This window comes from Solea solea, chromosome 14 (genome assembly GCF_958295425.1).
Source record: "Solea solea chromosome 14, fSolSol10.1, whole genome shotgun sequence".
NCBI lineage: Eukaryota > Metazoa > Chordata > Actinopteri > Pleuronectiformes > Soleidae > Solea > Solea solea.
In genome coordinates, this window is record NC_081147.1 from 25,556,379 (window position 1) to 25,570,648 (window position 14,270).

The window sequence follows — 14,270 nt, forward strand, 5'->3', positions numbered from 1 at the left end:
TAGTATAGTATGTCATCCAAAATCGGTCAAAAACGTCATAGTATAGCATGTCGTCCAAAATCACTTAAAAAAGTCATTGTATAGTATGTCGTCCAAAATCAGTCAAACAAGTCATAGTATAGCATGTCGTCCAAAATCACTCAAAAAAGTCATAGTATAGTATGTCGTCCAAAATCACTCAAAAATGTCATAGTATAGTATGTCGTCCAAAATCACTCAAAAAAGTCATAGTATAGCATGTCGTCCAAAATCGGTCAAAAAAGTCATAGTATAGTATGTCGTCCAAAATCAGTCAAAAAAGTCATAGTATAGCATGTCGTTCAAAATCAGTCAAAAATGTCATAGTATAGTATGTTGTCCAAAATCACTCAAAAATGTCATAGTATAGCATGTCGTCCAAAATCGGTCAAAAAAGTCATAGTATAGTATGTCGTCCAAAATCGGTCAAAAAAGTCATAGTATAGTATGTCGTCCAAAATCACTCAAAAACGTCATAGGATAGTATGCCATCCAAAATGTGACAAAAAAGTCATAGTATAGCATGTCGTCCAAAATCTGTCAAAAAAGTCATAGTATAATATGTCGTCCAAAATCACTCAAAAACGTCATAGTATAGTATGTCGTCCAAAATGAGACCAAAAAGTCATAGTATAGTATGTCGTCCAAAATGAGACCAAAAAGTCATAGTATAGCATGTCGTCCAAATTTACTCAAAAAAGTCATAGTATAGCATGTCGTCCAAAATCACTCAAAAATGTCATAGTATAGCATGTCGTCCAAAATCACTCAAAAAAGTCATAGTATAGTATGTCGTCCAAAATCACTCAAAAATGTCATAGTATAGCATGTCGTCCAAAATCGGTCAAAAAAGTCATAGTATAGTATGTCGTCCAAAATCTGTCAAAAATGTCATAGTATAGCATGTCGTCCAAAATCAGTCAAAAAAGTCATAGTATAGTATGTCGTCCAAAATCACTCAAAAATGTCATAGTATAGCATGTCGTCCAAAATCAGTCAAAAAAGTCATAGTATAGCATGTCGTTCCAAAATCACTTAAAAAAGTCATAGTATAGTATGTCGTCCAAAATCAGTCAAAAAAGTCATAGTATAATATGTCGTCCAAAATCTGTCAAAAATGTCATAGTATAGCATGTCGTCCAAAATCAGTCCAAAAAGTCATAGTATAGCATGTCGTCCAAAATGAGACAAAAAAGTCATAGTATAGCATGTCGTCCAAAATCACTCAAAAAATCATAGTATAGTATGTTGTGTCAACCCAATATTGGCTCAGCTATATGTCAGTTATGGGATTCGAACCAGTGTCCCTTAAGGGTTGGTTTTGAATGGGAGCATCACTAACCACTCAGCCAACTGAAAAGGTTCCCCAAGAGTCCCAAAAGCACTACAAATGTCATAGTATAGTATGTTGTCCAAAATCACTCAAAAATGTCATAGTATAGCATGTCGTCCAAAATCGGTCAAAAAAGTCATAGTATAGTATGTCGTCCAAAATCGGTCAAAAAAGTCATAGTATAGTATGTCGTCCAAAATCGGTCAAAAAAGTCATAGTATAGTATGTCGTCCAAAATCACTCAAAAACGTCATAGGATAGTTTGCCATCCAAAATGTGACAAAAAAGTCATAGTATAGCATGTCGTCCAAAATCTGTCAAAAAAGTCATAGTATAATATGTCGTCCAAAATCACTCAAAAACGTCATAGTATAGTATGTCATCCAAAATGAGACCAAAAAGTCATAGTATAGCATGTCGTCCTAATTTACTCAAAAAAGTCATAGTATAGTATGTCGTCCAAAATCACTCAAAAATGTCATAGTATAGTATGTCGTCCAAAATCACTCAAAAAAGTCATAGTATAGTATGTCTTCCAAAATGAGACAAAAAAGTCATAGTATAGCATGTCGTCCAAAATCAGTCAAAAAAGTCATAGTATAGCATGTCGTTCAAAATCAGTCAAAAAGTCATAGTAAAGTATGTCGTCCAAAATCATTCAAAAAAGTATTAGTATAGTATGTCGTCCAAAATCAGTCAAAAATGTCATAGTATAGCATGTCGTTCCAAAATCACTTAAAAAAGTCATAGTATAGTATGTCGTCCAAAATCTGTCAAAAATGTCATAGTATAGCATGTCGTCCAAAATCAGTCAAAAAAGTCATAGTATAGTATGTCGTCCAAAATCACTCAAAAATGTCATAGTATAGCATGTCGTCCAAAATCAGTCAAAAAAGTCATAGTATAGCATGTCGTTCCAAAATCACTTAAAAAAGTCATAGTATAGTATGTCGTCCAAAATCAGTCAAAAGAGTCATAGTATAATATGTCGTCCAAAATCTGTCAAAAATGTCATAGTATAGCATGTCGTCCAAAATCAGTCCAAAAAGTCATAGTATAGCATGTCGTCCAAAATGAGACAAAAAAGTCATAGTATAGCATGTCGTCCAAAATCACAGTATAGTATGTTGTGTCAACCCAATATTGGCTCAGCTATATGTCAGTCATGGGATTCGAACCAGTGTCCCTTAAGGGTTGGTTTTGAATCGGAGCATCACTAACCACTCAGCCAACTGAAAAGGTTCCCAAAAGCACTCAAAAATGTCATAGTATAGTATGTTGTCCAAAATCACTCAAAAATGTCATAGTATAGCATGTCGTCCAAAATCGGTCAAAAAAGTCATAGTATAGTATGTCGTCCAAAATCGGTCAAAAAAGTCATAGTATAGTATGTCGTCCAAAATCGGTCAAAAAAGTCATAGTATAGTATGTCGTCCAAAATCACTCAAAAACGTCATAGGATAGTATGCCATCCAAAATGTGACAAAAAAGTCATAGTATAGCATGTCGTCCAAAATCTGTCAAAAAAGTCATAGTATAATATGTCGTCCAAAATCACTCAAAAACGTCATAGTATAGTATGTCGTCCAAAATGAGACCAAAAAGTCATAGTATAGCATGTCGTCCAAATGTACTCAAAAAAGTCATAGTATAGCATGTCGTCCAAAATCACTCAAAAATGTCATAGTATAGCATGTCGTCCAAAATCACTCAAAAAAGTCATAGTATAGTATGTCGTCCAAAATCACTCAAAAATGTCATAGTATAGCATGTCGTCCAAAATCGGTCAAAAAAGTCATAGTATAGTATGTCGTCCAAAATCTGTCAAAAATGTCATAGTATAGCATGTCGTCCAAAATCAGTCAAAAAAGTCATAGTATAGTATGTCGTCCAAAATCACTCAAAAATGTCATAGTATAGCATGTCGTCCAAAATCAGTCAAAAAAGTCATAGTATAGCATGTCGTTCCAAAATCACTTAAAAAAGTCATAGTATAGTATGTCGTCCAAAATCAGTCAAAAAAGTCATAGTATAATATGTCGTCCAAAATCTGTCAAAAATGTCATAGTATAGCATGTCGTCCAAAATCAGTCCAAAAAGTCATAGTATAGCATGTCGTCCAAAATGAGACAAAAAAGTCATAGTATAGCATGTCGTCCAAAATCACTCAAAAAATCGTAGTATAGTATGTTGTGTCAACCCAATATTTGCTCAGCTGTATGTCAGTTATGGGATTCGAACCAGTGTCCCTTAAGGGTTGGTTTTGAATGGGAGCATCACTAACCACTCAGCCAACTGAAAAGGTTCCCCAAGAGTCCCAAAAGCACTACAAATGTCATAGTATAGTATGTTGTCCAAAATCACTCAAAAATGTCATAGTATAGCATGTCGTCCAAAATCGGTCAAAAAAGTCATAGTATAGTATGTCGTCCAAAATCGGTCAAAAAAGTCATAGTATAGTATGTCGTCCAAAATCGGTCAAAAAAGTCATAGGATAGTATGCCATCCAAAATGTGACAAAAAAGTCATAGTATAGCATGTCGTCCAAAATCTGTCAAAAAAGTCATAGTATAATATGTCGTCCAAAATCACTCAAAAACGTCATAGTATAGTATGTCGTCCAAAATGAGACCAAAAAGTCATAGTATAGCATGTTGTCCTAATTTACTCAAAAAAGTCATAGTATAGCATGTCGTCCAAAATCACTCAAAAATGTCATAGTATAGCATGTCGTCCAAAATCGGTCAAAAAAGTCATAGTATAGTATGTCGTCCAAAATCACTCAAAAATGTCATAGTATAGCATGTCGTCCAAAATCAGTCAAAAAAGTCATAGTATAGTATGTCGTCCAAAATCACTCAAAAATGTCATAGTATAGTATGTCGTCCAAAATCTGTCAAAAATGTCATAGTATAGTATGTTGTCCAAAATCACTCAAAAAAGTCATAGTATAGTATGTCGTCCAAAATGAGACAAAAAAGTCATAGTATAGTATGTCGTCCAAAATGAGACAAAAAAGTCATAGTATAGCATGTCGTCCAAAATCGGTCAAAAAAGTCATAGTATAGTATGTCGTCCAAAATCACTCAAAAATGTCATAGTATAGCATGTCTTCCAAAATCAGTCCAAAAAGTCATAGTATAGCATGTCGTTCCAAAATCACTTAAAAAAGTCATAGTATAGTATGTCGTCCAAAATCACTCAAAAATGTCATAGTATAGTATGTCGTCCAAAATCTGTCAAAAATGTCATAGTATAGTATGTTGTCCAAAATCACTCAAAAAAGTCATAGTATAGTATGTCGTCCAAAATGAGACAAAAAAGTCATAGTATAGTATGTCGTCCAAAATGAGACAAAAAAGTCATAGTATAGCATGTCGTCCAAAATCGGTCAAAAAAAACATAGTATAGCATGTCGTCCAAAATCAGTCAAAAAAGTCATAGTATAGTATGTCGTCCAAAATCACTCGAAAATGTCATAGTATAGTATGTCGTCCAAAATGTGACAATAAAGTCATAGTATAGTATGTCGTCCAAAATCACTCAAAAACGTCATAGTATAGTAGGTCGTCCAAAATCACTCAAAAATGTCATAGTATAGCATGTCGTCCAAAATCAGTTCAAAAAGTCCTAGTATAGCATGTCGTCCAAAATCACTCAAAACATCATAGTATAGTATGTTGTGTCAACCCAATATTGGCTCAGCTATATGTCAGTGATGGGATTCGAACCAGTGTCCCTTAAGAGTTGGTTTTGAATGGGAACATCACTAACCACTCAGCCAACTGAAAAGGTTCCCCAAGAGTCCCAAAAGCACTACAAATGTCATAGTATAGTATGTTGTCCAAAATCACTCAAAAATGTCATAGTATAGCATGTCGTCCAAAATCGGTCAAAAAAGTCATAGTATAGTATGTCGTCCAAAATCACTCAAAAAAGTCATAGTATAGTATGTCGTCCAAAATGAGACAAAAAAGTCATAGTATAGCATGTCGTCCAAAATCACTCAAAAAAGTCATAGTATAGTATGTCGTCCAAAACCATTCAAAAAAAAACATAGTATAGCATGTCGTCCAAAATCAGTCAAAAAAGTCATAGTATAGTATGTCGTCCAAAATCACTCGAAAATGTCATAGTATAGTATGTCGTCCAAAATGTGACAATAAAGTCATAGTATAGTATGTCGTCCAAAATCACTCAAAAACGTCATAGTATAGTAGGTCGTCCAAAATCACTCAAAAATGTCATAGTATAGCATGTCGTCCAAAATCAGTTCAAAAAGTCCTAGTATAGCATGTCGTCCAAAATCACTCAAAACATCATAGTATAGTATGTTGTGTCAACCCAATATTGGCTCAGCTATATGTCAGTGATGGGATTCGAACCAGTGTCCCTTAAGAGTTGGTTTTGAATGGGAACATCACTAACCACTCAGCCAACTGAAAAGGTTCCCCAAGAGTCCCAAAAGCACTACAAATGTCATAGTATAGTATGTTGTCCAAAATCACTCAAAAATGTCATAGTATAGCATGTCGTCCAAAATCGGTCAAAAAAGTCATAGTATAGTATGTCGTCCAAAATGAGACCAAAAAGTCATAGTATAGCATGTCGTCCAAATTTACTCAAAAAAGTCATAGTATAGAATGTCGTCCAAAATCACTCAAAAATGTCATAGTAAAGCATGTCGTCCAAAATCACTCAAAAAAGTCATAGTATAGTATGTCGTCCAAAATCATTCAAAAATGTCATAGTATAGCATGTCGTCCAAAATCACTCAAAAACGTCATAGTATAGTATGTCGTCCAAAATGAGACCAAAATGTCATAGTATAGCATGTCGTCCAAATTTACTCAAAAAAGTCATAGTATAGCATGTCGTCCAAAATCACTCAAAAATGTCATAGTATAGCATGTCGTCCAAAATCGGTCAAAAAAGTCATAGTATAGTATGTCGTCCAAAATCACTCAAAAATGTCATAGTATAGCATGTCGTCCAAAATCGGTCAAAAAAGTCATAGTATAGTATGTCGTCCAAAATCACTCAAAAATGTCATAGTATAGCATGTCGTCCAAAATCAGTCAAAAAAGTCATAGTATAGTATGTTGTCCAAAATCACTCAAAAATGTCATAGTATAGTATGTCGTCCAAAATCACTCAAAAATGTCATAGTATAGTATGTCGTCCAAAATCACTCAAAAAAGTCATAGTATAGTATGTCGTCCAAAATCTGTCAAAAATGTCATAGTATAGTATGTCGTCCAAAATCTGTCAAAAATGTCATAGTATAGTATGTTGTCCAAAATCACTCAAAAAAGTCATAGTATAGTATGTCGTCCAAAATGAGACAAAAAAGTCATAGTATAGCATGTCGTCCAAAATCGGTCAAAAAGTCATAGTATAGTATGTCGTCCAAAATCACTCAAAAATGTCATAGTATAGCATGTCGTCCAAAATCGGTCATAAAAGTCATAGTATAGTATGTCGTCCGAAATCAGTCAAAAAAGTCATAGTATAGTATGTCGTCCAAAATCGGTCAAAAAAGTCATAGTATAGTATGTCGTCCAAAATCACTCAAAAATGTCATAGTATAGCATGTCGTCCAAAATCGGTCAAAAAAGTCATAGTATAGTATGTTGTGTCAACCCAATATTGGCTCAGCTATATGTCAGTCATGGGATTCGAACCAGTGTCCCTTTGGGGTTGGTTTTGAATGGGAGCATCACTAACCACTCAGCCTACTGAAAAGATTCCCAAAGAGTCCCAAAACCACTACAAATGTCATAGTATAGTATGTTGTCCAAAATCACTCAAAAATGTCATAGTATAGCATGTCGTCCAAAATCGCTCAAAAAAGTCATAGTATAGTATGTCGTCCAAAATCAGTCAAAAAAGTCATAGTATAGTATGTCGTCCAAAATCGGTCAAAAAAGTCATAGTATAGTATGTCGTCCAAAATCACTCAAAAATGTCATAGAATAGCATGTCGTCCAAAATCGGTCAAAAAAGTCATAGTATAGCATGTCGTCCAAAATCGGTCAAAAAAGTCATAGTATAGTATGTCGTCCAAAATCACTCAAAAATGTCATAGTATAGCATGTCGTCCAAAATCGGTCAAAAAAGTCATAGTAAAGTATGTCGTCCAAAATCACTCAAAAATGTCATAGTATAGCATGTCGTCCAAAATCAGTCCAAAAAGTCATAGTATAGCATGTCGTCCAAAATGAGACAAAAAAGTCATAGTATAGCATGTCGTCCAAAATCACTCAAAACATCATAGTATAGTATGTTGTGTCAACCCAACATTGGCTCAGCTATATGTCAGTCATGGGATTCGAACCAGTGTCCCTTAAGGGTTGGTTTTGAATGGGAGCATCACTAACCACTCAGCCAACTGAAAAGGTTCCCGAAGAGTCCCAAAACCACTACAAATGTCATTGTATAGTATGTTGTCCAAAATCACTCAAAAATGTCATAGTATAGCATGTCGTCCAAAATCGGTCAAAAAAGTCATAGTATAGTATGTCGTCCAAAATGTGACAAAAAAGTCATAGTATAGTATGTCGTCCAAAATCACTCAAAAAAGTCATAGTATAGTATGTCGTCCAAAATGAGACAAAAAAGTCATAGTATTGTATGTCGTCCAAAATCACTCAAAAAAGTCATAGTATAGTATGTCGTCCAAAATGTGACAAAAAAGTCATAGTATAGTATGTCGTCCAAAATCACTCAAAAAAGTCATAGTATAGTATGTCGTCCAAAATGAGACAAAAAAGTCATAGTATTGTATGTCGTCCAAAATCACTCAAAAAAGTCATAGTATAGTATGTCGTCCAAAATGTGACAAAAAAGTCATAGTATAGTATGTCGTCCAAAATCAGTCAAAAAAGTCATAGTATAGTATGTCGTCCAAAATCACTCAAAAATGTCATAGTATAGCATGTCGTCCAAAATCACTCAAAAAAGTCATAGTATAGTATGTCGTCCAAAATCACTCAAAAAAGTCATAGTATAGTATGTCGTCCAAATTGAGACAAAAAAGTCATAGTTTAGCATGTCGTCCAAAATCACTCAAAAAAGTCATAGTATAGTATGTCGTCCAAAATCTGTCAAAAATGTCATAGTATAGTACGTCGTCCAAAATCTGTCAAAAAAGTCATAGTATAGTATGTCGTCCAAAATCACTCAAAAAAGTCATAGTATAGTATGTCGTCCAAAATCAGTCCAAAAAGTCATAGTATAGCATGTCGTTCCAAAATCACTTAAAAAAGTCATAGTATAATATTTCGTCCAAAATCTGTCAAAAATGTCATAGTATAGTATGTCGTCCAAAATGAGACAAAAAAGTCATAGTATAGTATGTCGTCCAAAATGAGACAAAAAAGTCATAGTATAGCATGTCGTCCAAAATCACTCAAAAAAGTCATAGTATAGTATGTCGTCCAAAATCACTCAAAAATGTCATAGTATAGCATGTCGTCCAAAATCGGTCAAAAAAGTCATAGTATAGTATGTCGTCCAAAATCACTCAAAAATGTCATAGTATAGCATGTCGTCCAAAATCACTCAAAAAAGTCTTAGTATAGTATGTCTTCCAAAATCAGTCCAAAAAGTCATAATATAGCATGTTGTTTCAAAATCACTAAAAAAAGTCATAGTATAACATGTCGTCCAAAATCTGTCAAAAATGTCATAGTATAGTATGTCGTCCAAAATCACTCAAAAAAGTCATAGTATAGTATGTCGTCCAAAATGAGACAAAAAAGTCATAGTATTGTATGTCGTCCAAAATCACTCAAAAAAGTCATAGTATAGTATGTCGTCCAAAATCGGTCAAAAAAGTCATAGTATACTATGTCGTCCAAAATCTGTCAAAAATGTCATAGTATAGCATGTCGTCTAAAATCGCTTAAAAAAAGTCAAACTTTAGTATGTCATCCAAATTTTTACATAAAAAGTGACTTTGCGTTTTGAGGGGGTTAATGAATAAATGTGAAGACTATTGAGTGAGAGAGACAATGAAGTACCATGAGCAGTCCTAGTTTTAGTTTAGTTTCCTGTGTAATTTTACTACCTACAGTTTTTACCTGGAATGGGTCTTTATTTATAAAATTGTTTTATTATAACATTTATTATTACAGGTATTGTTGCCTAATAATAAAAGTGCAAGGGCAAAAACAAGCATCTGTGTCATTATGGGAGCAGTGATGTGTTTTGGGCCATTCAGGTCCCTCCACTTTAATTTTTCAGTGAGTCAAGCTCTGTCGAGCACTTTCCCCTCTCCCGACGTCTCCTCACAGCGAGAAGGTTTGAGTCTCAGGACTTCTGCCAAGGCTGTACTTCATTACACTTTAATAAACTCCTGCTTCTGTGTCATGTTCTCTGTGAATTGTGTGTTGTTTACAGTGGACAAGCTTTGGTCTCTGCATGCTGCACCCCTAAACCTATTTATTCATTTTCATTTCATATTTTAGTTGATTATTATTATTATTATTATTATTATTATTATTATAATTTTCCTTAATTTGTTTAAATCCCCTTTACTATGCAAGTTCCACTGAGTTGTTTAAATGTTCAGTGTGTAAAAAACGATGATGATTTATTGGCATAAATTGAATATACTACCCATAAATATGAATGTAAAAGAGTGTAGAATTTGTTTAAAATAAAAGCAAATGTTTGTTTTCTAGATCAACTATCACCAACAAAGGAGAACAACATACTTTTTGGTACATGAAGGCCACCGTAGTTCACCTTGTTGCTATAAACTGCAGTCTCATCCTCATTAACGTACCAATAGATGCTGCTAATGTTTCACACGCTGCACCTTTATGTCTCTCATTTGGTTAATTTATTCAACATTTCTCTCATCACTGCCTGAATTGTAGTTTATCTACAGAGCAGGTGACTGACAACAATCGTTACGTTTAATTAAAACTGAATAAAAACAACCTCACCTTTCCTGAGATGCGCGGCGCTCCTGTTGCCAAAGATTGTGATGAATGTTTCCTCGTCTGTGCCAAACTTGCCTTCACCAGCAGCGTACAGGTCCTAAACACACACACACACACACACAGTGAGGACACATCATAGACATAATGCATTCCCTAGCCCCTTACCCTTACCCTATCCCTTAACCTTCACAACTAAGTGCTTAAACTTAATTCTAACCCTACAACCAGGTCCTAACCCTGAAAAAGCCCTTTAAAGGTTTTGGGGTCCAGAAAAAATGTCCCCACAAAGATAGGTTTGCTTGACAATTGGACATTTCCTAACCCCTTACCCTAACCTTAAACATCACAACTAAGTACCTAACCTTATCCCTTACCTTAACCTAAACCCAATTCTAAGCCTACTGTAAATCCAGGTCTTAATCCTCAAAGTCCTTAAAGTTGTGTGGCACAGACAAAATGGCCCCACAAAGATTGTTTTGTAAGTTTGGACCTCACAAAGATATAAATACGAACACACATGGAAGAATATTATTCTTTTTTCCCCCTTTTCTCTGCTGTTAAAGAGAATTTCTGCATTCCAGGACCAAACATTTCCCTTCATTATTAAATATAAATAACAGAATTGACACTATTGATTAATCCTTAGTGTTGGATCCCAGAAATGCTTTATGAGCCAGTTCCTCCTGAAGGTTAATGAATTTATTCCATCGACAGACTCGCTCAAAGTCTCTGGCTTCACGGCACTTTGACGAGCAGCCGATCAAATCCTCGACAAAATGACATTTAAAAGAAGACGTTGCAATAAAGATAAATCTATTAAAGATAAATCAGAGAGCAGCAGTGATCTGCTCTCTGATGTCTTTGATAGTTTATGGACGGTCCATATTTCTTTTGTTCTTCATAAAGACGAACATTGTCTTTGTGTCACAGATTTAATACTTGCTCTTTTAAACATGCAGTGTGTAACATTTGGGGATTTTTTTTTTCCAGAATTTATATATTATATTATATATAAGTGTAAAATAAAAAATCATCAAATTCAGTGCATGAAAAAATAAGTGCCAGTACATTATTAAGTCATTAAATTTTGTAAATCTTAAGTAAATAAAAGATTATGTTAGTGATGTTTACAGCATCTATTGAAACATTTAGTCCGTATTAAAATAACAAAAAACTGGATTTGTTTCCCGAATGGAAAAGCAAAAAAATAGAGTTGAGTCGAGCGTAGTGGAAAAGCGCCATCATTCTTACACACTTTCAGGTGATTGACAAGGTTTTTTTTTCTTCTTACCTTAGCGTCTTTCTCGATCTTACCCTCGTCAACCTTCTCCTCTCTGCTCCCCTGACAGACAGACAGACAGATAGACAGACAGGTGGACAAACAGAAAAGCAAAAGTAGGTTAGTGTGGACGAGTGAGTCTGAGTCTCTCTCGTCCCCCTGAAGATTAAATTACCCACCAAGTGTCCCGGAACCACAGAGATTACATTTCTGTCTGTGTAGCAAAAAACACATTATAGAAACCAACTAGAGTGTGTTGCCATGACGTCCCCCCGTCCCCCCGTCCTCCCGTCCCCCGTCCTCCCGTCCCCGGGCTCACACCTAACCCTCATGACTTGTAACTGTAATGGCGTCACCAGAGGTTCTCATTATCAGTGTCTCTACCTGCAGCAGGATCACCAGGAGTCTCTGATAGTTCCCTGAGGTGTCGTCGCAGACATCTTTCTCCAGCTTGCTGCCAAACTCTGGGGGGAAACAAGAGAAGAGAAGAGAAGAGAAGAAGGAGGAGGAAGATTGCTTCACACTTCTTGGTCACAACACTCACTAATGGATGCAATCAACCCCAGCTGAGGGTCTGTCTGCAGGAGGATCTCTGACAGTTGGCGGAGGGTTCAGCGTGGTCTTTCTTTCCCTCTTGATCAAATAAATTGGCCCTTTTTTGTTGTCACATTCTGTTTCATTGTGGTTTGTGGATGTTTGTAAAAGCTGCTATTTAGGATGTTTTTGTAGAGTTAATGAGAGAAAAGTGGACTCAATGATTTAAAGACTGAACTCAGGCTGTGATACAGGGCTACAATCAATTTTGCCCAAATTTTACTTTAAACATAAAACAAGCCAAAAAAACTTCAGGTTTTATTTTGTTTTTACTGAGATAAGTTTGTTTTTTGAATTCTAACAGCAGAAAAACAATCATTAAACGCTGCACAAAATAAAAGATAAAAGACAGAATGAAAAAAAGATATAAAAGCTCACACAAGGCAAAACAATAAAAAAAATAATTTTCACTCCTGACCAGACTAGATGTGCAGTGACCCCCAGGTGATTTGAGTTCCCTGAGTCTGAAGCCACAGAATTTCACACAGAATTGATCCCCGGTGTTCAAGCAAATAACAGAGTGAAAGCAGGGTTTTATAAAGAGAGGATCAACGTAAATGAAGACGAGAAAACACCGTCGTTATTCTGTGCAGTCACTTTGTATCATCATAATGACAAGTTATAGTCAAATTGTTGTCTATTTCTGCTTTATTCTTGTCTTCTTTAGGGCAGAGATTAAGGTGCCAATTACTGCATCAGAGCTGAAATATACTTTAAAAACACTGTTATCACACAGAGAAGCGGCTTTTGTCTCTCTCTCTCTTTCACAGCTGAGTATAAAGTTCACCTTTCTTGTAGACTTTAGCGATTTCTTTAATCTGCTCGCCGGTCCTCGAGGCCAGGATCTCAATCAGCACCTCGTCGTTAGTCCCGGCGCCCTGGGAACCAAAAACACAATAATATGTGAAATGAAACAACCAACGTGTGGCGGCGTGGTCTCACAGCAACCTTATCTCGCATCGTTTTATCCCAAACAATGGTCTGTAAAGTGAGATTTTAAAAAAAATGGTGTGAGAAAAGAGGAAAAAAAGAAATCCCACAGTGATTAAGGAACAAATAGGAGCTGAAATTTAAATAAATAAATAAATACATGAATAAAATGAGTGGGATGGGACTGTCAAGGTTTCTCATTTGAAAATTGAATCCGCAGTGGAAATTAAAATGTGTTTGTTTTTGTTTTTAAAAAAGCAAAAGGACAAGAAAAAGTTTCAGTGTGACCTTTGACACACATTTTCCTCTTTCCTCACTTCATGAATTTATTGAATTACTGAGCGAAACAATTTCAAAATAGACAAAAGTATCAAAACATTAAGATGCTCAGACAGTAAAACACTAAGAGAGTCCATTTAAACCTTAGAAATAATGAATAATGAACAGAAATAATGTGAAATCTTAAGTCTTTCACTGGTCATTTTAATATCAAAAGAATGAATTACACATTTTAATACTTTTTATATCTATATTTTAGTATCTGTAAATGTGAATCTTATCTCATCTTCTCATTGTCCTGTGTGTGTATGTATAGCGAGCAGATGTGGACACAGTGACGCACGCTGACTACATCATTTCACACTTGAATTGAAATGGAGGAAAAATAAATTACGACAGAGATAATTTCCGAGGCGATTCCGAAAAACGGAAAACAGAAATTGAACGCGGTTCCAGCGTTTACGTGTCCAGACTGGCTCGCATGAGAAATATCATTAACCTCTGACCTCTGACACAGATACAGAGAGAGAAAGATAAGGAAACATGTTTCCATATCTGGTCATAAAGGAATGTTTCTTTCTACATTTATTCAAATCTTCCAGTAATAAAATGTAAATTGACTCAGTTTGTGAGCAGGGAAACGTTTTTTTTTATGTAATCTCGTGTCCTTGCCATTGTTTGTCTTTGTCTTTGTCATTTTCCGGCTGTCAGGGTCCAACAAGCGAAGAGAAAGAACAATGATTTTGATCTTTTTTTAAAAAGAAAATGATAAACAATGTTGTCTGATTTTTATTTCGTGAGCACTTTGGAACAAAAGAGTTTCGACAAATACGACCTGAGCAATGATAATGTCAGCACCAGCTTTCATTTGGAGACAGGATCCACT

General features: G+C 35.3%; 1 protein-coding gene across 1 annotated transcript in view; it reads right to left on the bottom strand.

Annotated features, from left to right (window-relative positions):
- The window catches only part of anxa5a (annexin A5a), a 29,217-nt gene that overhangs the window by 6,839 nt on the left and 8,108 nt on the right, over positions 1-14,270 (bottom strand). The window contains exons 6-9 of the mRNA XM_058650653.1: positions 12,963-13,053; positions 11,966-12,045; positions 11,594-11,644; positions 10,306-10,399 (exon numbers count right to left, since the gene is read on the bottom strand). Of these exons, the coding sequence (XP_058506636.1) occupies positions 10,306-10,399; positions 11,594-11,644; positions 11,966-12,045; positions 12,963-13,053 (316 nt within the window). The remainder of the gene's footprint in view (positions 1-10,305; positions 10,400-11,593; positions 11,645-11,965; positions 12,046-12,962; positions 13,054-14,270) is intronic.